General features: G+C 42.6%; 1 protein-coding gene and 1 pseudogene across 4 annotated transcripts in view; both read left to right on the forward strand.

The window, feature by feature from the left end:
• Positions 1–24,199, forward strand: part of Rad50 (RAD50 double strand break repair protein) — a 204,594-nt gene that overhangs the window by 135,449 nt on the left and 44,946 nt on the right. For 3 of the 4 annotated variants that reach the window (XM_052757808.1, XM_052757809.1, XM_052757810.1), the window contains 5 exons: positions 12,225–12,308; positions 16,977–17,128; positions 19,720–19,905; positions 20,718–20,922; positions 23,895–24,023. In XM_052757808.1, coding sequence (XP_052613768.1) covers positions 12,225–12,308; positions 16,977–17,128; positions 19,720–19,905; positions 20,718–20,922; positions 23,895–24,023 — 756 coding nt within the window. Of the gene's footprint in view, positions 1–10,640; positions 11,354–12,224; positions 12,309–16,976; positions 17,129–19,719; positions 19,906–20,717; positions 20,923–23,894; positions 24,024–24,199 lie in introns of all 4 variants that reach the window. The other variant, XM_052757807.1, reaches the window with a different exon arrangement.
• LOC128123605 (uncharacterized) lies at positions 23,592–23,771 on the forward strand (annotated as a pseudogene).

The raw sequence follows: 24,199 nt of genomic DNA on the forward strand, positions 1-24,199 counted from the left end.
GTGAGACAGTGAGGAGTAAATATGATGAACCCTACAAACATGTAAGAAAATATCACAAAATTGTATTTATACAATGAACATACACCAATGAACTAAAAGAAAAACCAGCTTGGAGAGAAGGGTTATGTGTTCACCATGGACCTGTGGCTAAGCCTATGGGATATACCACTTTCCCTTCCTGAGCTAGAAGCGGACATCATCCCATCCAAACCAAACAGTGGAGGCACCATGGTAGCTGAGGTCCATGGTAGTTGTAAGAGGTATGTAGATGCTGGGAAAGAAACGAATACATCACCAACAGGTAGCATGTGGGCATAGCCTCTCCTGTATGTCCCCCAAGGCTGAGAGGTCCTTTCATATGGAGGGTTGGCTGTGCGTGAATATGTGTCATCAGGGAAAACCGGTCTTTGTTCTTTAGGCTCAGTTCTGTAATCCCAGAATCAAACACAAATTGTTACGTAGAATCCTTTCCCAAAGCTGTGTCTAGTTCTGCGTAAGAGGCAGAGGGCACTGGAAAGCAGAGACACCTTTAGCATGCAGCCACCTGTGTGTTCTCTCTCTCTCTCTCTCTCTCTCTCTCTCTCTCTCTCTCTCTCTCTCTCTCTCTCTCTCTGTGTGTGTGTGTGTGTGTGTGTGCGCGCGCGCATGTGCGTGTATGCATGCAGTGCATTTTCATGTATATGCTGAGGTTTGGGCTCTTGCCTAGACATGTCTGAGTTGAACACTTTAGAAACATTTTCCTTGTGTTGTGGAGAGATACTGGCTCACTTCATTGAACCTGTTAGCAGTGAAGTGGAACCACAGTAGGCCTAAAATGATGCTCTCAAAACCCAAGCTTGGCTCTCTCGGGGCCTGGCTTCCCCCAGAGGTCATGAGACAATAATTCTATTTCCCTTCTACTGTCTCTGGCTACACTGAGAAAGCGTGGGCTGAGATGAAGGCTGCAGGGGAATTGCCAAATAATTTGTAATTTTATCAACTTCAACAAGGTTTCCGAGTGATTCAACCCCATGATAGAGCTGCCCAGACTGCGGAGGGAGTAGCAGATCGAAAAGTCTACATGCTAGCCTTTACTAAGCAGGGAAAATGCAGCCACAGCTCACCATTTTTAGGGAAGTTGATATTAGCTGGCTATGAAAAGGATGAAGTGGGAAAGGCCATATGTACAAAATGAAGGTAGTAGGCGTACACTGAAGCACAGCACAGATCATCTATGTCAAAGTGGACACTCGGCTGCAACTCAGCTAGTGCCATATGACTTCCTTGGGCTCGTGTTTCCAGACACCCAGTTTAAAAAAGAAACTCAAGCCAGGTGCCGCCGCCGCCGAACACCTTTAATCCCAGCACTTAGGAGGCAGAGGCGGGTGATCTTTGTGAGTTTAAGATCAATCTGGTCTACAAAGTGAGTTCCAGGACAACCAGGGCTGTTACACAGAGAAACCCTGTCTCAAAAAGCCAAAAACCAACCAACCAACCAAACAAACAAAAACAAAAAAAAAACAAAAACAAAAACCTTGCTTACTATACATACACTGATTCTACTTAGAAAAAATATTTCCTGTTCAAAATTGTATTTCTTGTTCATTTGTTTGTTTGTTTGAGATAGCCCAGACTGGTCTTGAACTTGCTATGTATTCCTTGAACTCTTGATCCCTGTCTCAGACTGCCAAGTGCTTGAATGACAGGTGGTGTGTACAGCCTTGTGAGCTCAGCACTGTATTTCTTCATTTTTTTTTAATTGGAAAGAAACACACTGTAACCTGAAATGTTTCATCTTTGATAGTAAGTATTGGGTCCAGTAGTATCATATGCAAAAAATAATGCAGCCTGGTCACCTTGCAAAACAGAAGGAACTCTAGATCCATTGTCAGAAATCCTTCCAGCCCGGCCAGCTGCCCTTCTGCTGTCTAATTCTGTGGGTTCCACTCCAGCTGGCTCATACACTATCGTCTTTTGTTACTTGTTTACCACATCTGTCTCCAGAGTCCACCGGGGTTCTAGCATGTGTGAGAATCTTCTGCCCTGCTGAATAATACTGTCTTTCGCACAGATCCTGTCCTTTGTCCATCTTTCTGTTGATGGGTGCTCAGGTTTCCTTTCTCTTTTTTAAAGTTTTATTTATTTTATGTGTATACGTGTGTGTGCCTGAATATGTGTTGTGCTGTGGTGATATTGTGTCCCCCAGTATATTGTGCACCCTAATAAACTTGTCTGTGGTCAGAAAACAGAACAGCCACTAGACAGACATAGAGGCCAGAAAATGATGGCACACACCTTTAATCCTATCTCTTGTTTTTTTGTTTTTTTGAGACAGGGTTTCTCTGTGTAGTTTTGGTGCCTGTCCTGGATCTCACTCTGTAGCTCAGGCTGACCTCAAACTTACAGAGATCCTCCTGCCTCTGCCTCAGCCTCTGCCTCCTGAGTGCTGGGATTAAAGGCGTGTGCCACCGCTGCCTGGCATTTGCAGGTTCTCGTGGAGTCTGAAAGAGGATGTCAGCTTCCCTGGAACTGCAATTACAGGAAGTTGTCATCTGCTTGACATGGGTGCTGGGAATTAAACCTGGGTCCTCTTCAAGAACAGCAAATGCTCTTAACCACTGAGTCATCTCTCCAGCCCCTCTTCCCTCTTTTGACTGCTGTGACTAATGCTGTGTATGGACATGTGTATAAAATATTTTTCTTTTCTTTTTTGTGTATGCTAAGCTGGCTTTCAACTCACTATGTAGCTAAGGATGATCTTGCCCTGATCTTCCTGCCTCCGTCTTCTGAGTGTACATCACTATACTAGGTTCCTTCCCACCTCTCTCCTCTCCACTTCTCTCTTTTCTTTTGAGGTGGGGACTCTGGCCCAGACTGGCCTCAAACTCTCAATCTCCCAGCTTTAGCATCTCAAGTATTGGGAGTGCAGATAATGAGTGTGCTCTACCACAGCTCAGAGTCACATTTCTCATAAAGCTACGTTACTAACTTGCCCTCTGTCCGTTTAATCTTCTCAACATGATTGTAAGCTTTCTTAGAGTAGGGCTAGTATTTATTACCAGTGTGTGTGTGTGTGTGTGTGTGTGTGTGTGTATGTGTGTGTGTGTGTGCATAGAGGTGTGTACACTTGAGCGTGCCATGGTATACAGGTGGAGATCAGAGTACAGATATAGGGAGGCAATTCTTTCCTTCTACTCGGTGGATTCAGATAGTAAACGCAGGTCATCGGGCTTGGTGGCAAGCCCCTTAATAGATGAGCTATCTCATGTGGATGCTTACAGCGGAAACTTGAAACCAACATTTGAAAGATCATTATTAATAGAAATTTCCAAACAAAAGTTAATGGTTTTTTTTTTTGACATTTTGGAAGTACATTTTATTTATTTGGGTAATGTGCCCCAGCACATGAATGAAGGTCAGAGGAAGCTTTCAGGAGCTGGTTCTCCTCTTCCACCATGTGCATCTGGGATTAAATTCAGGTCAGCAGGCTTGGTAGCAAGCACCCTTAGCTACTGAGCCATCTCACCAGCGCCCAAATTTTTTTTTTTTTTTGGTTTTTCGAGACAGGCTTTCTCTCTGTAGCTTTGGAACCTGTCCTGGAACTCACTCTGTAGCCCAGGCTGGCCTCGAACTCAGAGATCCACCTAGCTCTGCCTTCAGAGTGCTGGAGTCAAAGGCATGTGCCACCATCACCCGGCCAAATTAATTATTTTAATCTTCTTTGTAGGACAATTTCAAATAAGTTATTTAGAGACTATTTTCAAAGAGATGGCCTGATCCTTTTCCTTAAGTGCTGATTGGACACATTGCTTTTATTTAGAAGATTGATATGGGAGCCAAATGTGGTGGTATATGCCTATAATCCCAGCACTCAGGAAACCGAGGGGGGAGATTTCTGTAAGTCTGAGGCCAGCCTAGGCTACATAGTGAATTCAAGGCCAAAATAGGATGTCTTACACTGGGAAGACAGAGTCTGTATGGAAGGTTTCAATCTAGTCTGGCCTACATGAGACTCTACCTCAAAACACTAAGGGTCCCAAAGCAAAATAAAGATTAACCTAGAAAGAGGAAAATAAACTACAGTAAAGAAATCTGATGAAGACAGCCTTGGCTGGGAAATGATCGACCTGACAGTGATCAGTCATGTTATAACATGAATCTTTGATATGACATGATAAGAATGACATATTATCTCTGTGGTCTTCCTCCTCCATACCATAACTTCTGCCTAACCATGAGCAAGATACCGCACACACCCAAATGGAAAGACACAATACCTGGCGGTGCTCACCCAGAGCCTTAAGGTCATCATATACACGAACAGACTCAGACAGGCACAGCCCTGCGGCATCGGTGAGACACAGAGTGCTCGGGATTGCTCTCCCGATTCAGATCCAGGAAGGCAAGCAAAATCGAATCCAGAAACACCAGCAGTGCCCTGGGTCTCCTCTTGTGATCAAGGGACGGATCATAGTACAACAAGGATCTGTGCACAGGGCAGACCTGGATTCTCTACAACACCCTTACTACGTTTCTATAAATCTAAGACTATTTTTTTAATTATATACTAATTACATGCCAGTTGAAAAAAACTAACAAACATTTTTACTATTACTGTTAAAAAGATTATGTCAGCCCGTGAGCTGGTTCTGGGGGTAAAGCCTCCTGCTGCCAAACCTGGCCACCTGAGTTCTGTCCCTGGAATCCACATAGTGGAGGGAGAGAGTCTACTTCTGAAAGTTGTCCTTTCGCCTCCATACACGCACCATGCCATGTGCATGTCCACATCTACACACACAACAGAAATAGATGGATAAATGTCATTTTAAATAAAAAGGAGGGGCCTAAGGCACAAACAAAATTAGATGCCAGTTAATTGGGAGACCAAGGAAGGAGGACATAAGTTCAAGGCCTCCCTGGACTATTTAGTTAGGTCTTGCCTCAAAATAAAAAGGATGGCCAAAGGTCAGGCATGATAGCACACACCTTTAATCTTAGCACTCTGGAGGCAAAAGCAGTTGAATCTCTGTGAGTCTGAGGCCAGCCGGGTCTGCATAGTCAGACCCTGTTGTAGTTACTCAGTGCTTATTGAATAAATAACTGAATAAGCAGGCTCTGGATTGTAGATGGTATTAGTTGGACTAATTAGTATGAATGCTGTAGAGATTCATAGTGTCTATTGCCTGCAGTTGGGAGACTGAACAAGAACAACTTTTGGAAGACTCCTGGCAAAAAGGCAAAGTGGGGCTGTAAGGATTAACTATCATGATGAAGGCAAGGAGAACTGAGAACATTTTTTAAATCTGTGTTATTGACCCAAGCATGGTGGTGCACACCTGTAATCCTACCACTTGAGAGGTGGAGGCAGAAATTCCAGGCCAAATTCAGCTGCAGAGTAAGTTGAGGCCAGCCTGAGCTACTTAAACTGTCTCAAAAACAAAGCAATACCCCACAAAAATAAAATAAGTACCCCATAAAAATAAAATAACAATTTTCTTTTTGATGTAGGGTCTCACTATGTAGCCCTGGCTGTCCTGAAACTTGATGTGTAGACCAGGCTGGCCTCAATCTCATAGAGATCTACCCACCTTTGTCTCCCAAGTGCGGAACTAAAAGTGTTCACCACCATGTCCAGTTTATTATGTGTAATATTTTAGGTGAACAGAAATAAATTACCAATCAGTAATCTGAATCTTTAAGGATTGGTGACTGTACAATTTAGCAAAAAGACAATGAATGTTATCATCATAATAACATTATAAGTTGAAATAAAAAAGAACAAAATAATAGTTACTTAAATGTCTATGTGTGTAGTGACATATGTTTGAAAGGGCACATTTGAGGATGGCATTCATCCTTTCTGCCCCAACCCCGTTATCTCCTTTAATGGGTCATAGATCAGTAACAGTTCTTTCAATAACTGTGGTTTTCACTATGATACCATTTCAGGTCAGATGTCTTTTCCATGAGCTGATTCTAATCAATCAACTAGGCATGATCCTCTGAAGTTTTCGTAGTGACTAAATGCAAATTTCCTCTTGACTCTCTTTTAACCTCTAGCCTTCCAGCCTAAAACCTATCTTTAAGATAAGGTTTTGTGTGTGTGTGTGTGTGTGTGTGTGTGTGTGTGTGTGTGTGTGTGTGTGTTTCAACTGAATAAAAAACACTATAGGAAAATCAACACTGAATTTCCCTTGGCATAGCAACTATTACTTTTTTGGCAATTTCCCCTGATCTTTACTAATTTATGGACTATTTAAGGGGTGGTAATCAATGATTATGTGAGGTTTACATTAATCTTTCCCATCTATTATTTCTTGTTCACATTTCTGTGCCATTTTCTTAATATTTCCATGCTCACCTGTTAGGATATGAAAGTGGTGTCTCCACTGACCTCACTGCTTCCCGACTTTCAGCCATTACATCTGCCTCCAGGATTTCAATTTTAAATAACACCATTGAAACCTCCTTGTGGAATTTGTGTTTGTTTTGATGTTTCTGTTTTTATTTTGAGTCAGTGTCTCATATACCTGAGGCTGGGTATATGAGACAAACCCACTATGTAGCCAGAGTGGTTTTTTTTTTTTTTTTTTTTTTTTTTTTTTTTTGGTTTTTCGAGACAGGGTTTCTCTGTGTAGCTTTGCGCCTTTCCTGGAACTCGCTTTGGAGACCAGGTTGGCCTCGAACTCACAGAGATCCGCCTGGCTCTGCCTCCCGAGTGCTGGGATTAAAGGCGTGCGCCACCACCGCCCGGCCAGAGTGTTTTGAGATGTAGCCCTGGATGGCCTGGAATTTTCTATGTAGACCAGGCTAGCCTCAAACATGCAGCAATCCTCCTGCCTCTGCCCAGAGTGCTGGGATCACAAGCTTTCCTATCTTATTGTGTCCAGCTGTTGGTTTTGAGACAGAGTTCCCTTATAAAACCCAGGCTGATCCCCAATGGCAATCCTCCTGCCTCTGCTTCCCCACTGTTAGTTTTAAAATCTTGCACCACCGTGCCCCCCAATTCTTCGTAGAATTAAAAAAAAGACATTTTCTTATGCTGATAAATGGACAAGATCATTTTCATAACTGTTGATGGCATTTTTACCACATTGGCCTCTGAAAATATCCAGTGCACAAAGAAGAAATCTCTTGTATCTTTAATGTTTTTAAAATTAGCATACAAGTAAAGCTGTCTTGGCGATTTCGCACACACACTCCATTACCTTTTGCTTCTATTCATTCTCCTCCTTCATATTCTTACTATTTCACAACTCATAACACATTTCCACAGAAATAACAGTAATTCTGATATCAGCACCAAGAGAAAATTTTTTTAATGCAAAATCTACTAACACTAGGGTTTTCATTTTGTTTTGTTTTCTTAAGACAAGGCTACATGTAGCCCAGGCTGGTTATGCCTGATTCTCCTGCCTTTGCCTCCTGAGTGCTGGAATTATAGGTGTGCACACCACATTTAGTTTATATGGTGATGAGAATTGAACCTGGGGTTTTGTGTACGTGGAACAAACACGCTAGCAACCTAGAGACATTCCTAGCCCCCAGAATGAATTTTTAAGAGTTTTGCTCACGTAATGAGTGAAAGATCTCCAAAGGAGGAGTGATGTGAGCAGTAATAGTGATTAGAGTTTGGTAACTGCTGGCACACCCAAAGAGCAGTGTGAATAGTTAGCTCACTGTGCCCCATATTCCAGACACTTAGAACCAGAATTCCAAAGGGTTACATGGCAATAGAGGAGGTGATAGGACTCACAACATCATAGTTTTTGTGATGTTCACTAAGGTCCTAAAATGATAGTAACTTTGAGCCTCAAAGTAGCCATGTGGAGATTTCAAGTAGAATTTTCAAAATAATAGAAAACAAGATTTCCTAAGTCAGGAACTAAAACAAAAGAATAAGAACGTTCAACCAATCTAGAAAAAGTCAAGAGTAAAAGAGACACAAAGCGCAGAATGAGACAGAGAGAGCGCAAGCTGACCAGAAGCCGGGGGATCGAATCTCAGACAAGCTAAAAGACACACAGTACAAAACTGTATTAAAGCCCTTTGCCAGCTGTTTTCAAGGGATACACAATGCAAATGACAAAGAAAATGGAACAAATACTAGTCAGAAGAGAGCTCAGTCACCAGCATCAGTGAGGACAGTTGGTCACAAAGTGTTAGAAGGATGCAAAAAGTTCCTGGCAGCTCAGGCTTTCATCACATGAATTTTGGTTCAAGTAAGACAAAATATTTCCCAGAAGCACTTTACTGAGAATTGGGAACTTGACTGATTGGTCCTTTGTTTTGCGTTTTTTTGTTTTGTTTTGTTTTTTTGGTTTGTTTGTTTGTTTTTTGTTTGGTTTTTGTTTTTCTTTGTTCTAATCCCTCATCCTTTCTTCTTAGATTTATAGTTCCCATTATTAAAAGGTCAAACTTTTTTTTTTAAATAGAATGTAACTACCATGACATGTCCATTATTTTTTCCAGTTAACCATCTTTTTTTCTGAGGTTCACATGCTGCTCTTCCAGAGTACTAGAGTAGACCAGAATTCAGTTCCTAGCACCCACATCAGGCACCCAGTTCCAAGGCACCCAACACACTCTTCAGCCCTACACATACCCACACACATACATATAAGATTAATAAGATATTTTTTAATAGCATGGCACTTCCACTAATACATATGAATCTCAAATTTCATTTTTAAAATTATAAACATGATCATCATGTAAATATTACTTAATAAGCATTCTTGTCACCTGATTTTTAGTCTCCATCCAGAATTCCCTGAGCCCCTCACATTGCCTTCACTTTGTTTTTTGAGAAAAGGTCTCACAATTGTAACCATGTTGGGTTGGAATGTGCAGTGATTCTCCTGCCTCCACTTCCTAAGAACAGGGATTACAGGCCTGACTGCTGCTGCCGCGCCTCCCCTTCCTCTTTCCTTCCTCTTCTTCTCTTTCTCCTTCTGAATTTAAGCATAAAATCAAGTATGGTTGCATACACCTTTAATCCTAGCACTTGGGAGGCAGAGGCAGGTGATTTCTGGGTTTGAAGCCAGACTGGTTGGTCTACAGAGTGAGTTCCAGGCAGCCAGAATTACATGGTGAGGCCCTGTCACAAAATCACAACTGAAGAATTCAAATATAATTACCTCATTTCCCTTTCCCTTTCCTCCCTCCTATCCCTCTCCATGTACTGCCTCCCTTCGCTCTCTCTCAAACTCCTGGCCTCTTTTTTCTTGTTGTTGTTCTTACACACACACACCCTACTGGGTCCATTTAACGTTACTTGGACATACGTGATTTCAGGGCTACCTGCTTGGTACTGGATAACCAGCTAGGGCTCCTCCCCAGAGAAGACTATTTCTCCAGCTCTCGGCCGTCCTTAGCTGCCTTGTAAGTCTTTATCTGGTTTCCCCTTCCATGTTAGCAAGTCTACTGATATTGCACGTGTTCAGGTCTTGTTTAGGCAGCCACATTGCTAAGGTATCATGTGTGAAGCTTCCCTGTCATTTCTAGGAGTCACATCTCCCTGGTGTCCTGGTCCTCTGGCTCTTCTGATCTTTTTGTCCCCTCTTCTGAGATATTCCTTAGGTGCAGGACTTGTGCTGTGGATATATGAACTGAGGCCAGGCTTTTAGTTATTTTTTATGAGACAGGGTCTCACTCTCAGTCCAGGCTAATGGTTAGAGGCGATGCTTCAGTCACTTAGGTGCTGGGATTACAGGCCTGAGCCTCCACAGCTAGCCCTTTCTCCTACTTTGAAAACAATTCCTACCATGTGATCATGCTGACAGGAACAGGAGCAGATTTTTCTTCCGGATATGAGAACTCTGTTTCATAACAGCATCCAGTTTCAGGTCTACAGTAGCAGCCCCCAGACTTTTGGTCTTAAACATCTTTTGCACTTTTAAACACTGCTGATGATAGAGGTGTATGTGTATTACTGATAGTGGCAAAGCTTAACAAAAATCTACATATACATATTTTATGTGTGTTTGCCTACATGAATGTGCAACCTGTCTATGCCTGGTACACAGGGAGGTCAAAAGAGGGTGTCATATCCCCTTGAACTGGAGTTACAGATGGTTGGGAGTCACCATGTGGGTGCTGGGAATTGAACCCAGGTCCTCTCCAAGAACAAGTGCTCTTAACTGCTGAGCCATCTCTCCAGGCTACAAAGCCTTTGCCTAGTACACAAAAAGCCCTTGCAAGGATCTCATTAACTAGCAATACCTACATTTTTTTTTTTATTATTTTTTTTTTGAGACAGGGTTCCTCTGTGTAGTTTTGGAGCCTTTCCTGGAACTCACTCTGTAGACTAGGCTGGCCTCTGCCTCCCAAGTGCTGGGATTAAAGGCGTGCGCCACCACTGCCGGGCACAATATGTCCATCTTACTAGGAATTAAAACTAAAAGCACAAATATAGAGAGTACAGTCTGTTGTGATGGCATCATCACAATCATGTGATCAAGAGAAACTACTAGCCAATGGACAGTGGCAGTGAAAATAGGAATAAACAGTATTGTCAGTAAAGTAGACGTCATTAACAAACCACTTAACGGGTCTCCAAATGCATCCCAGCCCACCCCATTCTTGCAGTCCAGGGATCCAAGTGCAGAGAGTCAAGTTCTTGGTCTTTTCTACTTAAAAAAGTTATTCTTTTCAAACAGGGCTAGGTGGCTCTAGTAGTAAGACTCCTCGGAAAGCTGAGGCAGGAGAATCGCGAGATCGAGGCCAACTTGGCCTACAGAGAGAGAGCCTGTCTCAAAACACCAAAGCAAACCAAACTCAACAGTTAAGCCGGCAGCTGCCGCCCTACGTCAGTAAAAAGCAGGAAGTCAGAAACGACTGCCCAGCCTTTTAAGGAGCTGCACCGGGAAGACCTGCTCGCCCACCGTAGGCCTCCCACTTCCCGGCATGCCCCGGGCGTGCGAGAGGCGTGGACAAGGGCGCGCGCGTCCCACGTGACCCCCAGGTCAAGCGAGGCGGGAATCTGCGAGCTCGCCGTGGCTGGGTCCCTTGGCTCTCTTCGGCGGTGGGTCGGCACCCCTGAACCGGCCCGCGCCCTCCGGGGGGAAACCGAAGCCCGCGAGACCGGAAGTGCGCCCGCCGCAGCTCCCGCCTGCAGCTCGCAGCGTGTGTTCCCCACTTCCCGGTCCGCTCGGGGCGTCTGCTTCCCGGCTTTCGGCTTTGCCCATCTTCCGCCTGAGGTTAATCTTGTCCCTGGCACTGAGATACGAAACGTGCTGCAAACATGTCCCGGATCGAAAAGATGAGCATTCTGGGCGTGCGGAGTTTTGGGATAGAGGATAAAGATAAGCAAATTATCACTTTCTTCAGCCCCCTCACAATTTTGGTTGGCCCTAATGGGGCGGGGAAGACGGTAAGTCCGGAGGCGAGGGCCGCAGAAGGTGCTTGGGGTGTGGCTTTGCGGGGCCCGCGGACCGCGGCGACCTCGGAGCCGGCCTGGCCCAGCCACTTTGGGGCTTGGCTCCTGTTCCCCTCCTGTTCCCGCGGAAGGCCATCTGCGCCCGGGCTCTCCAGCCCCGCCCCCTTGTTCCCCGAAGCATAGCAGTCACTCCTCATGAGTTTTTCCCAACACTGCACCCCCCCCCCCAGAAAAAGGTATAAAATGTGAGAAATACGTAACCTAGAGTTTCAAAATATGTTTACTGGTAAAGCATAATGAATGAAAAAAACAAATGTCTTAATGTGCAGACGAGCTGATGGAGCGAGCCTTAAGCTGGAGAACTATTTTACCATGCTGCTAAAAATTTGGGCTGTGCGTTGTGACACATACCTTTAATCCTAGATTGACAGAGACATGCCCATTTTCGTGAGTTCGAGGCCAACCTTGTCTACATACCGAGTTGCAGGCTAGTCAGAAATGCCATGTTGGGTCTTGAATGCCAGGAGGTGGACCTTTATGTGGAAATGTTCTGTGGTGAATATCTATTATGTATGTACTTAGCATCTTACCAGGTGTGGTCCTAACATTCGAAAAGAGACCTAATAAAGTGTTTATAATCATTAGCTGCATATATATATATATATATATATATATATAATTTTATTTGCTTATTTTGGAGACAGCATCAGTAGCTTAGGCTGACCTTGAACTCCTGATCTTCCTGCCCTCCACCTGAGTGCTGGAACTGTAGACATGCACCACCACACCTGGCTGTGAATTAATATTTGTCATAAACTTCTGTGGTTCTCTTATCACTAAATAACACAATTTTCTATTTCTTTAGACCATCATTGAATGTCTAAAGTATATTTGCACTGGAGATTTCCCTCCTGGAACCAAAGGAAATACATTTGTTCATGATCCCAAGGTAATGGTGTTTGTAAAGTTTAAAAAAATTTTTTTATTTAAAAATTTTATTTAAATTTATATAAATTTAAATTTATTTTAAAAAACGAAATTTTTATAATTATAAAAGTACTAGTTACTTATTATAGAGGACCTAACAGTGGAAAGTATGAAGAGAGGAAAGTCATCTACAGTCTAAGCACCTCATGATAACCGTTGTTGGTATTTTTATTAATTTTTCTCCCCATACATAATGTTTTACAGAGCAGAGATCATAGTCCCATCTAATGGTACATTCAGGTTTTTTTCCCCCACTAAGCATTGTCATATAGTGTGAGGTTATTAAAACACTAGGGCTGACGAGGTAGTTCAACAGGTAAATGCACTTGCTTTGCAAGCCAGGGGTCAAACTTGTAAAGATGGAAGGAGAGAGTTGATGCCACAGAGTTGTCCTCTGACCTCTATACATTTGTCATAACGTGTGCCCACACACAGACATGCACACGTGTGCTCTAGAGTACACACACAAAATAATAATAAAAAATAATTTTTGAAAAAAAATAAACCCAACAAAAAACACCATAGTGAATTCTTAATCTTGGCATTTGGGATGTGTTTTCAATATATATATTATATATATATATTATATATTATATTATATAATATATTATATATATTTTTTTAAGCTGAGGTCTTTATTTAAAATTTGTGGTACTGTATAAATATCATTAATAATTGCATTATTTGCATTTAGATTGCTCTTAGTTTTTTCCTATACTCTACCATGATGAAAATCTTAGTGAAGCTTTGCTTGAATTGCAGTGTTTTTTTTACTACTAGTGTGTATATAGGACATTGAGTTTGGCCTATAGGTTTTTCTTATTGCATATATGTATACAACAAGAATATGAATTTACTTAGTGCCGTTAAATCTCAGTAAGTTAAGGGTTTATTGTTAAATTCTTCCTGTGCATGTCTGTGTATCTATAAATACACTTGCACATTTATATTTCAGTGTATCTCTAGAATTTTGTTAATACATATACATACTTGCTGTTTTTAGTTTCCATTAATACTCGGTTGAGTTTATGTCCTATAGGGTTATTGTTTGGTTTTGGTTTTTCGAGACAGGGTTTCTCTGTATAGCTTTGGAGCCTGTCCTGGAACTCGCTCTGTAGACCAGGCTGGCCTCGAACTCACAGAGATCCACCTGCCTCTGCCTCCTGAGTGCTGGGATTAAAGGTATGCGCCACCACTGCCCACGGTGTTTATTTACTTTAAGACAGAGTCTCTCTGTGTGGTCCTGGCTGACCTGAAACTAGCTATGTAAACCAGACTGGCCTTTAATGTAACAGAGATTAACCTGCCTTTGCCTCTAGAATTAAAGGCACGCGCCACTACTACCAGCCCTAGTTTATTTAACCAGCCACCTGTTAGTCACTTCAGTTGTGCCATCAAACGTGACTTTAACCTTTAACCTGGTATGCTGCCACATGCCTGTAATTCAGCACTCTGGAAGCTGAGACAGGAGGATCAGGAGGTCAAGGCCAGACTGGGCTACATGAGACCTTGTCTCAAACAAAACCAGGTTGTCATAGTTTTTGTCAGGCCGACACAAGCCTAGACATACCTAGGAATGTGGGAACCTTGATTGAGGAGTTGCCTCCATCAGATTGGCCTGTGAACCTGTCTGTGGGGCTTTTCTTGATTGCTGATTGATATGGGAGGGCCCAGCCCGCTGTGGGTGGTGCTGTCCTTGGGCAGGTGGGTCTGAGCTGTGTAAGAAAGGTAGCCGAGCCAGCCAGAGAAACCAGCCAGTAAGCAGCAGTCCTCCGTGGTCTCTGCTTCAGTTCCTGCTTCCAGATTCCTGACTTGAGCCCTGGCCCTGGCTTCCTGAGGTGAAACTAACTTGTAAGCCAAATAAACCTCCCCACACTGCTTTTGGTTTATTTCAGGGTTTTAGCAACAAAACCTAATTAGTACCCAAACCAAACGCACCTCCAAAAGCTGCTAGTGTAACTTTAAACTTTCACGTGACTAACGATTATGCTGGAACTATGAAAGAATTTGTGAATTTCATCTTGGAAATAGTCATCTTATTGAGCCCTCTAAAATGACTGCTCATACCTTCTCTTCTAACCCTATAATCTACTCTGCTCAGTTACTGCTTTGGACTTGTACTTCATTGAGAAATAGGAGGGAGGGATCAGGTGAAAAGTCATTCAGTTTTTAGTAAAAATCTACTAAACTACCCTCCATGTTCATTGTGTTGAGTATAAATTATTTTATGAAGAATTCCCTTGTTTTCAGGCCTGGTTCTACCTCTGGAACTCCAGTTTAGTAAATGATAGCATCATCCACATCTTTTTTTTTTTTCCTTGCCAAAACCTGTGGGTTGAGGCCAGGCGTGGTGGCGCAAGCCTTTAGTCCAGCGCTTGGGAGGCAGAGGCAGGTGGATCTCTCTGAGATCGAGCCAGCCTGGTCTACGAAGTGGCTTCCAGGACAGCCAGAGCTGTTACACAGAGAAACCCTGTCTCAACAAAAAACAAACTAACAGCCGGGCGGTGGTGGCGCACGCCTTTAATCCCAGCACTCGGGAGGCAGAGCCAGGTGGATCTCTGTGAGTTCGAGGCGAGCCTGGGCTACCAAGTGAGTTCCAGGAAAGGCGCAAAGCTACACAGAGAAACCCTGTCTCGAAAAAAACAAACGAACAAACAAACAAAACCAAACTAACAAACAAAACCCTGTGGGCTGGCCTTAATTAGTTGATTCCTTTATCTTACCCAGTTTCCAATTCACAGGCCAGTCTTTGCTCCTCCTTAAAATGTACCCAGCATTTGTCCTCGCCACTCTGTTGCCGCCACTCTTGGGTGCAAGTCACCACCACCCATGATTTGAGCCATCAGCCATCCCCTAAGTTGTGTTCTTGCCTGCACTCTTGAAGTTGCAGACCAGCCAGAGCTACATCGAGAGACCGAGACTCAAAAACAAACAAGACACACATTTTAATATTTGTTCAAGAGGAGGCGAGTTGCTTAAAGTCTGGGGAAGATTGTTCCATCCAGTGTTAATACTGAGTGCATAGTCCCTGAAGTGAAAACATGCTGAGTGTGTTCAGGGACTGAGAGGAGCAAGGTGGTGAAGGCAGACATGGAAAGCCATGTCAGAGTTAGAAGACACTAGACTCTGTGGGGCCTCAGCACGCTGGGCAGGTGCTTTACTGCTGACCTGTAGCCTCAGCCCAGTTGTTAAATAGTTATTTAGAAGATTTTGAGCAGAGAAAACACAGTCTGAGTTACGTGGTAAGGATCAGTCTGTTGCTGACCGAAGACTGTAAGGTAGGAGACAGACTGAGAGGCTTAGTTAAGGTAGTGGAAGTGGGAGAGAGAGATGTGGGGTGTGACCTGAGTGTAGAGCCAACAGATCAGCTAATGTTTTGGATAATGATGCTGAGAGAAGCAAAAGCATAGCCTCAGGCTTTCTCCGTGAACAAGTTAAGATAATTTTCCAGCCCGGCAGTGGTGGTGCACACCTTTTGATCCAGCACTCAGGAGCCAGAGGTTGGAGGATCTCTGTGAGTTCGAAGCTAGCCTGGTCTACAGAGAGAATTCCAGGATAGCAAAGGCTACATGGTGAGACCCTGTCTCAAAAAAAATAAAAATAAAAATCATTTTGCCTTTTATTGTCATAGAGGTACTCAAAAAGGAAATTTGGGTGGGTCTGGTTTGAGGTATTTGGTAGATCTCCAAAGTAAATATCCAGTCGCCAAAAAAAAAAAAAAAAAAAAAAAAATGTATCATTGAGAAGTTAGAGTTACAAAAAAAAAAAATTAAGAATTCGTGATAGCAACAGTTCAATACAGTCACTATTTAAAGCCTGAGGAGATCAAGTTGGAAATGAACAAAAGGGCTTCAGGGCCTGCAGCTAGAGCATTAGAACTGATGTGTTCACAAACTGGGAAGAGGAGAGGTTGGAAGTTATCTAAGGAGCATGCCATCAACTTCACATGGTAACATTAGTGAAAGGGTGTTCAGATATAGGAAGCCATTTGCTTCTCTTCGCAAAGTAGGCTTCAGTGGTCAGAAAACCAATCATTATTTTATGATTTTTTTTTCCTGTAACTAAGAGGGCAATAGCTAGAGAATTTTCTCCTTCCTTCCTTCCTTCCTTCCTTCCTTCCTTCCTTCCTTCCTTTCTTTTTGTTTTTTGTTTTTTGTTTTTCAAGATAGGGTTTCTCTGTGTAGCCTTGGCTGTCCTAGAACTCACTCTGTAGACCAGGCTGGCCTCAAACTCACAGAGATCCACCTGCTTCTGCTTCCCAAGTGCCGGGACTAAAGGTGTGCACCACAGTACCCGCAAGAGTATTTCTTGATAAGGACGTTTTTGTTGGCTACTGCTATTGGTATTTATAAAAGTGGAATATACTACAGTGTATAGAACAATGAGATGACTTCCTAGAGGGGAATTGAGCACTGAACAAAAGATGCAGCTAATGCTGTATGATCTTGAAAAAATAAGCTCAACAGCATACTTCCCGTGTTTTGAAAATGTGTAAAAATAGCTCATTTTGAATGAGGTCTTTAGTGACTTCCCCCTCATTTTTAGATAAGCACGGTGTTGATACTCTTTCCTTTCCTTGATAGGGACATGCTGGTACTCCTTATGACTGTTATTCTGTTTACCATCAAAGGTTGCTCAAGAAACAGATGTGCGAGCCCAGATTCGCCTGCAGTTTCGAGATGTCAATGGAGAGGTGGTGGCTGTGCAGAGGTCTATGCTTTGCAGTCAGAAAAGCAAAAAAACGGAATTTAAAACCCTGGAAGGAGTCATTACTAGGAAAAAGTAGGTACTCACCTTGTATTTGGAGAGCTGCTCACACTGGTGTTCTGGGCCCAGGAGGCTTCCTGTCACTACTGTTTATTCTAGGAGAGATATTACTTTTCTTTCAACAGGATTTTGTTTTCCTTTTGATATAGTCTTCTTTTTTCTTTTTGAGACAGGGCTTATACTGAAGCTCAGCCTGGCTTGGAACTCACTGTGTTGCCAAAATGGCGTGAAATTTTGTCTCAGCCTTGTGAGTGTTGGGATTACAGGCATATGTCTCCACACCTGACCTCAGGCTCTATTTTTAGAGTAATTTTGTATTCACAGTGTAATTGAATACAGAGTAGAGCTCCCATCTACTCCATGCCTCTACATTACAGAATCTCAGCCACTATCAACGTGTACTTTTTTGATATTGTTTATCTTGAAATAGAACAATTTTTTTCAATTTCTTTTTACATTTATATATTTAATGTGTAGGAATGTTTTGCCTCCATGTACAGTGGATTAGAAGAAAGCGTCAGATCTCCTGGACCTGGAGTTGTAGATGGTTGTAAGCCACCACGTGGGTGTTTGGAATTGAACCCAGGTCCTCTGCAAGAGCAACAAATGCTCTAAACCACTGAGCTATCTCTCCAGGCCAGAAATAGAATGATCTTATTAAAGATTTTGCAATAATATTCCATTGCCTATGTCATTTATGAATAGTTGTTGTAATTAAGTGTGTAACTATTCAAGTATAGGTTGAATAAATGCAACTTTCATATACAGAGGATGGGTAAGGTGAAAAGTAGACAAGTAGGGAAGACTAGTAATTTACCCCTTTGACCATTATTACTGTGTTAGAGTTGGTAATCCCTTGTAATGGGTGTGGATTTTGGAGGTAGGCTTTATCAGAAAAGAATGCCAGGAGTTTCCTTTATATATTTGTGGTTTGTTTTGTTTTGTTTTGTTTTTTGAGGTAAGGGTCTCATGAAATCTAGGTTGTTTGAAACTTCCTGTGTAGCCAAGGATGACTTGAACTTCTGGTCTTCTTGCTTCTACCTCCCAAGAGAGTATAGGCATGTACCACTACATTAGCACAGTTTGTGGCAGCCCGCCTGCCTCAGCCTCCCTGCTGCTAGGATTACAGATGTGAGCCACCGTACCCAGCTCACATACTTAGGTTTTAAATATGCTAATTGAAAATGTTCGTATAAGTAGATAGGAAGTATTCATTCTTCCATCCCCAGAACTAAAAACACAAGAGACTTAAGTGAATACAGTAGAATATGATCATCAATAGCAGACAGAGAAAGGTGAATAAAGAGAAACACAAATAAAGTGGGTTAGGAAATGGGTTTCACCACTTCTCAGCAATTTGACTAAGACCAACTGTAGAAAATCCTTATTGGGGCTAGAGAGATGACTCACTTGCATTCTCCAGAGGACCCAATTCAGTTCTCAGCACCTACATCAGGCCACTCAAAATCACCCATAATTCCAGCTCCAGAGGATCTGGTACCATCTGCTGGCACCCACAATTATGTACACTCGGGTTATTTTAAATTCATTATTTAAAATTTGAAATATGGGGAGATTCTTGCCAAACAAGCGTGAGGATCCAGGTTTGATTCTCAGCACCCATGTAAAGGCCAGATGTAGTCATGTGTGCTTGTAATTCCAGCTCTGGGGAAACAGACAGGAGGATCTTGGGACTTGCTGGGTACTCAGTCAGCTGAATCAGGAACTGCAGATTTAATGTCTCACAAGAAAGGTGGACATTGATTGAGAAAGATACCTTGCATTGTCCTGTGGCCCCCACATGGAAATGTACACACAGACATTAACACAAAAACGAACACATAGACCCAAAAAGTCCTACTATGCTTTTAAAAATTCTTGCCTGCTTTTTGCACTACCTGTTTTACATAACCTTCCAATCAGTGAACTTTTTGACCACGAAGAGTTAGCTTTTTTCCCCTGTGTGTATGTGTTCCTGTGGGTATATCTGCAGGTGCTTGTGCTTGTGTTTGAAGAAGCCAGAGTTCAGCCTTGGGTATGGTTCTTCAGGAGCCAGTCACCTCTTTTTTTTGAGACATAGTCATTTATTGACCTGAAGCTTGCTAGTTCAACTAGGCTAACGGCCTGTGAGTCCCAGGAGTCCTCCTGTCTCTGCCTCCTCAGCTGATACTACAAGTGCATGCCACCACCTGAGCTTTCTTTACATGGGTGCTGGGAACTGAACTCCAGTCGTGATGCTTGGGTAGCAGGCACTTCACCAACTAATCTGTTTCCCTGGCTGCAAGATTATCTTAGCAGGAGGACACCGTTTTAATGGGACAGGCAAAGGGCCATTTTGTTTTTTTGTGAAGAATGACATGTGCTGATAAGTGCTCAGCTGGTAGAGTATTTGCCTAGTATATACCACATAGACTGGGGGTGGCAGACCCTTGTAATCCTAGTACTTGGGGCTTGGGGGTAGTTCTTAGATCGTTCTTGGCTACATAGTGAGCTTGAGGCCAGTCTCAGGTAGATAAGACCTCAAGAGAAGGGTTTGTAAGATTAAACAGCAGAGTAGGTACCTCCGAAGGTCATTTCACTCACAGCCTTGATTCTCACCCTTGTAGGCATGGTGAAAATGTCAGTGTCAGCTCCAAATGTGCAGAAATAGACCGAGAAATGATAAGCTGTCTTGGGGTTTCCAAGGCTGTGCTAAATAATGTCATTTTCTGTCACCAAGAAGACTCCAACTGGCCTTTAAGTGAAGGAAAGGCCCTGAAGCAGAAGTTTGATGAGATTTTTTCAGCAACAAGGTTTGTATCTGTGACTTTTGTAGCTGCAAAGTTACTTAGTCATGTTGTATTTTGTGAGACTGTGCTTGAACCAGGTCCTTACAAGTTAGATCCCCATTCTGGACTAGGTGTTTCAGTTGGTTTTATTGCCCAGGCTACCCTCAAACTTCTGTGCTCACCCAGCACCTGGAGTTTTAGGGACACACCACCATGGCCACCTTGATGCTCTTTTTAAATTTTTTTTTTTTTTTTTAGTGTTTTGAAACAAGGTTTCTCCGTGTAACAGTTCTGGCAGTCAAGGAACATGCTTTGTAGACCAGGCTGGCCTTGAACTCACAGAGATCCGCCTGCCTCTGCCTTCTGAGTTCTGGGATCAGAGGCATGCACCACCACCTCCCGGCAATGCTCTTATAAAAGACAAAATTAGCCGGGCGGTGGTGGCGCACGCCTTTAATCCCAGCACTCAGGAGGCAGAGCCAGGCGGATCTCTGTGAGTTCGAGGCGAGCCTGGGCTACCAAGTGGGTCCCAGGAAAGGCGCAAAGCTACACAGAGAAACCCTGTCTCGAAAAACCAAAAAAAAAAAAAAAAAAAAAAAAAAAAAAAAAAAAAAGACAAAATTAAAAAGCAAAAAGAGTCAGCACTCACTACTCCACCAAGTGGCAGCCATTGGGCATACTTTCAGTTTTCTTGCTGTGCATGTTTATCTGATAGAATAAATGATGTCATAAGCATTTCCCAGGTTATTAACTCCAAATGTAGTATTAATGTTTGCATAATATTCTACTGTAATTTACTCAGCCAGAAATTTTGCTTTTCTTTCCTATCTTCACAGGTACATTAAAGCCTTGGATACCCTTCGACAGGTGCGTCAGACACAAGGTCAGAAGGTAAAAGAGTGTCAGACAGAACTGAAATATCTGAAGCAAAATAAGGAGAAAGCCTGTGAGATCCGCGACCAGATTAGCAGTAAGGAGGCCCAGCTAGCATCTTCACAGGAGATTGTCAGGTCCTATGAGAATGAACTTGAGCCATTGAAGGTAACTGATTTTTTTCTTAGGGGCAAATTAAAATTGTGTGTGTTTATGACATATAATATGATTTATGTAAGTATTTGCTATAAGGATGGGTAAAGCCAGCCAGTTAACATTTGTGTGGTAGGAGCACTTAAAATTTATTCTCTCAGCAGTTTACAAGTACACAGCACTTAGTTACTGACTGTGTTTACCATGGTGGCAATAGCTGTCATCTAGCATTCTAAGAAGAAACTCCCTCCCCCACCACAATGTCACCACCTTCCAGCCTAAAGTACCTTTTAAAAAACAGTTATTTTTGTTTTATGTGTATTGGTGTTTTGCCTGCATGCATGTCTGTGCACCATGTGTGTGCAGTGCCTGTGGAAGCCAGAAAAGGGTCTGATCCCCTGGAACTGGAGTTACAGACATTGTGAGTCACCATGTGGGTGATGGGAATCAAGCTGCTCTTAACTACTAAGCCATGTCTCCATCTCCACAGAGTACTTATTTTTATATGACCTTCAGGAGCATGTATATTTCTTCTTTTTTTTTTTTTTTTTGGTTTTTCGAGACAGGGTTTCTCTGTGTAGCTTTGCGCCTTTCGTGGAACTCACTTGGTAGCCCAGGCTGGCCTCGAACTCACAGAGATCCGCCTGGCTCTGCCTCCCGAGTGCTGGGATTAAAGGCGTGCGCCACCACCGCCCGGCGTATATTTCTTTAAAATTACCAGAAACTTAATCCTGTCTAAAATTTTAGGTCTGTGTTAGACAATAAGTCATTCTTATTTATTTATTTATTTATTTTGATTTTTTTTCTTCAATACAGACTTTTTCTGTATAGTCCTGCCTGCCCTAGAACTCACTCTGTAGATCAGGCTGGCCTCCACCTGCCTCTGCCTCTCAGTGCTGGACTTAAAGGCTGTGCTACCACACCCAATTAGACAGTTGGTCTCTAAATTGCCTGGTGAGGTTGTATTTGAAAGTAGATCATGGGTGAGTGGTTGGCACTGGTCCTAGCTGTTAAACCCTGCTACAGCAAGACCTGACTTTACAGTTTTTTGGTTTTTTTCTGTTTGTTTGTTTATTTTTTTTTTTGAGATTTTCAAATTGTCTTTGTAGAGAATTTTTATAGTTTTAAGGGTGTTGCTGACATTTGTACAAAATTTGGAATTCATCCATTACATATATGCAAATTAGTATAACTTTTTGTTTATTTGTTTTTTGTTTTTTTGAGACAGGGCTTCTCTGTGTAACTTTGGAGCCTGTCCTGGAACTCACTTTGTAGGTTGGCCTCGAACTCACAGAGATCCATCTGCCTCTGCCTCCTGAGTGCTGGGATTAAAGGCATGCACCTCCACCCACCAGCTAGTATAGTTTTCTAAGCCCTGTGTTGTTGATGTTTTAAGCAGCTTACAGATTAGCAGGTTTTTTGGGTTGGGGATTTAGCTCAGTGGTAGAGTGCTTGCCTACAAGCGCAAGGCCCCTGGGTTTGGTCCTCAGCTCCAGGGGAAAAAAAAAAAAAAAGACCAAAAAAAAAATTAGCACGTTTTCTTACCAAATTTTCATACATACTTGGCTTTGGTTGTTTCTTCTTCCTACCCTCTTCTGGTTTTACGTATTTATCTATGAGACAGGATCTTAGCCGTTTACCCAGGCTGACCTTAGACTCCTGGGCTAGGATCAAGGGACCCTTTTCCCTACCTCTTTCAGAGCCTGGATGAGGGCAGCAGCTGAACCCTATGGTGTATAAGAAAGGCCTTCAAGAGATGCATGCATTTGCTAGCATTTACCCAGACATTCTGTGCCTCCGTCTGCAAGCTCAAGGAGGACCTGCATTCCAGCCTTACCTCCCAGTCTTGTCTCTGTCAGTCTCCCCTCCCGAGCCCTGGCGTTAGGTACACACCACTTCTCCTGATTCCGGCCTGGTCCCTGAAGCTTTGTCCAACTTGGTCAGGTCTTCTGACAGTGCTGCTTCGCATGTGCTCTTACCTAGTAGTGTCTGGAACACAGTAGGCTTTAATCAGTGATATGACCATTACTGTTTGTAAGATGATTTTGTGCGAATCTTTCACTTAGCTAACATCGAGCACTTCCGGGGATATGGGAGACAACAAAGTGAAGGAAGTTCCTGTTTGTATGGTGACTGCATGCTGTCCATTAGTGTACAGAACATAGATATGTTACTAGAATGATTTATTTTATTTTTTTTTCCGTTATTTTTATGTGTATGTTTTGCCTGCATGTATATCTGTGCACCACATTTATGCCTGATGTACTTGATGAATGGAGGCAGAAAGATTGGGAATTTAAGGTCATCTGGCTACATAGTGAGTTTAAAGCCAGTGAGGACTACATGAGAGCCTATGTCAACTAAAACAGCAAGAAGTTAGGTTTGAGACTATAGCTCAGTGTTAAAATGCTTGCCTATTATGTACGAAGCCCTAGGACCAAGCCTCAGCACTTCATCATCATTTAAGAATTCTGTTCTTAAAATGTGGCATGTCACAGGTCGGATTGAAGGCTCAGCAGTTAAGAGGGCTCACTGTTCTTATAGAAGATCCACTTTCAGTTCCCAGCATTCATATCAGATAGCTCACAATTGCCTGTAACTCTAGCTCCAGGGGATCTGGCACTTGTCTGACCTCCTTGGGCATGTAAACAAACACACATGCATTTATACATAAGTAATAATAAGTCACTTCTTGGTCTTTTGACTAGGAGCAAGTGTAGTATCTGTTCTTATCAGTTTAGCATCAATAGTTAAAATGTGGCATTTACACACTGTAGCTGCCAGTACCTTAGGAACAAATGAAAGCAGGGTATGGGCTTTATGATGTCCTTAATGCTTTACATAGTATCTCTAGTGCCCCTTTCACAGGCTGCTGTTAGCACTAAATGGTGGTGTCTTAGTAAACGGTCCTTGCATAACTTAGGTCCCTTCCTCAATGATGTAAGCACAATGGATTCCATTCATGTAGAATTTGTCGTTACTTTCAGAATCGCCTGAAAGAAATTGAACACAACCTCTCTAAAATAATGAGACTTGACAATGAAATTAAAGCCTTGGATAGCCGAAAGAAGCAAATGGAAAAAGATAACAGTGAATTAGAACAGAAGATGGAAAAGGTTTGTGGTCAGCAGTTTTGCTCGGTTTGAAAATTTAGGGATTATCATAATGAATTGCATTAAAACCCTTTTGTCTCCACATTTTAGGGAAAAGGTAAGCCTGAATCTTGGTGTTTGTGATACCTCTGTTAAAATGGGTATTGGATAAAATTTTATTTATATTTGATATGTCTGGG

Source organism: Peromyscus californicus, unplaced genomic scaffold (genome assembly GCF_007827085.1).
Source record: "Peromyscus californicus insignis strain IS unplaced genomic scaffold, ASM782708v3 Scaffold_3__1_contigs__length_106647218, whole genome shotgun sequence".
Taxonomy (NCBI): Eukaryota; Metazoa; Chordata; class Mammalia; order Rodentia; family Cricetidae; genus Peromyscus; species Peromyscus californicus.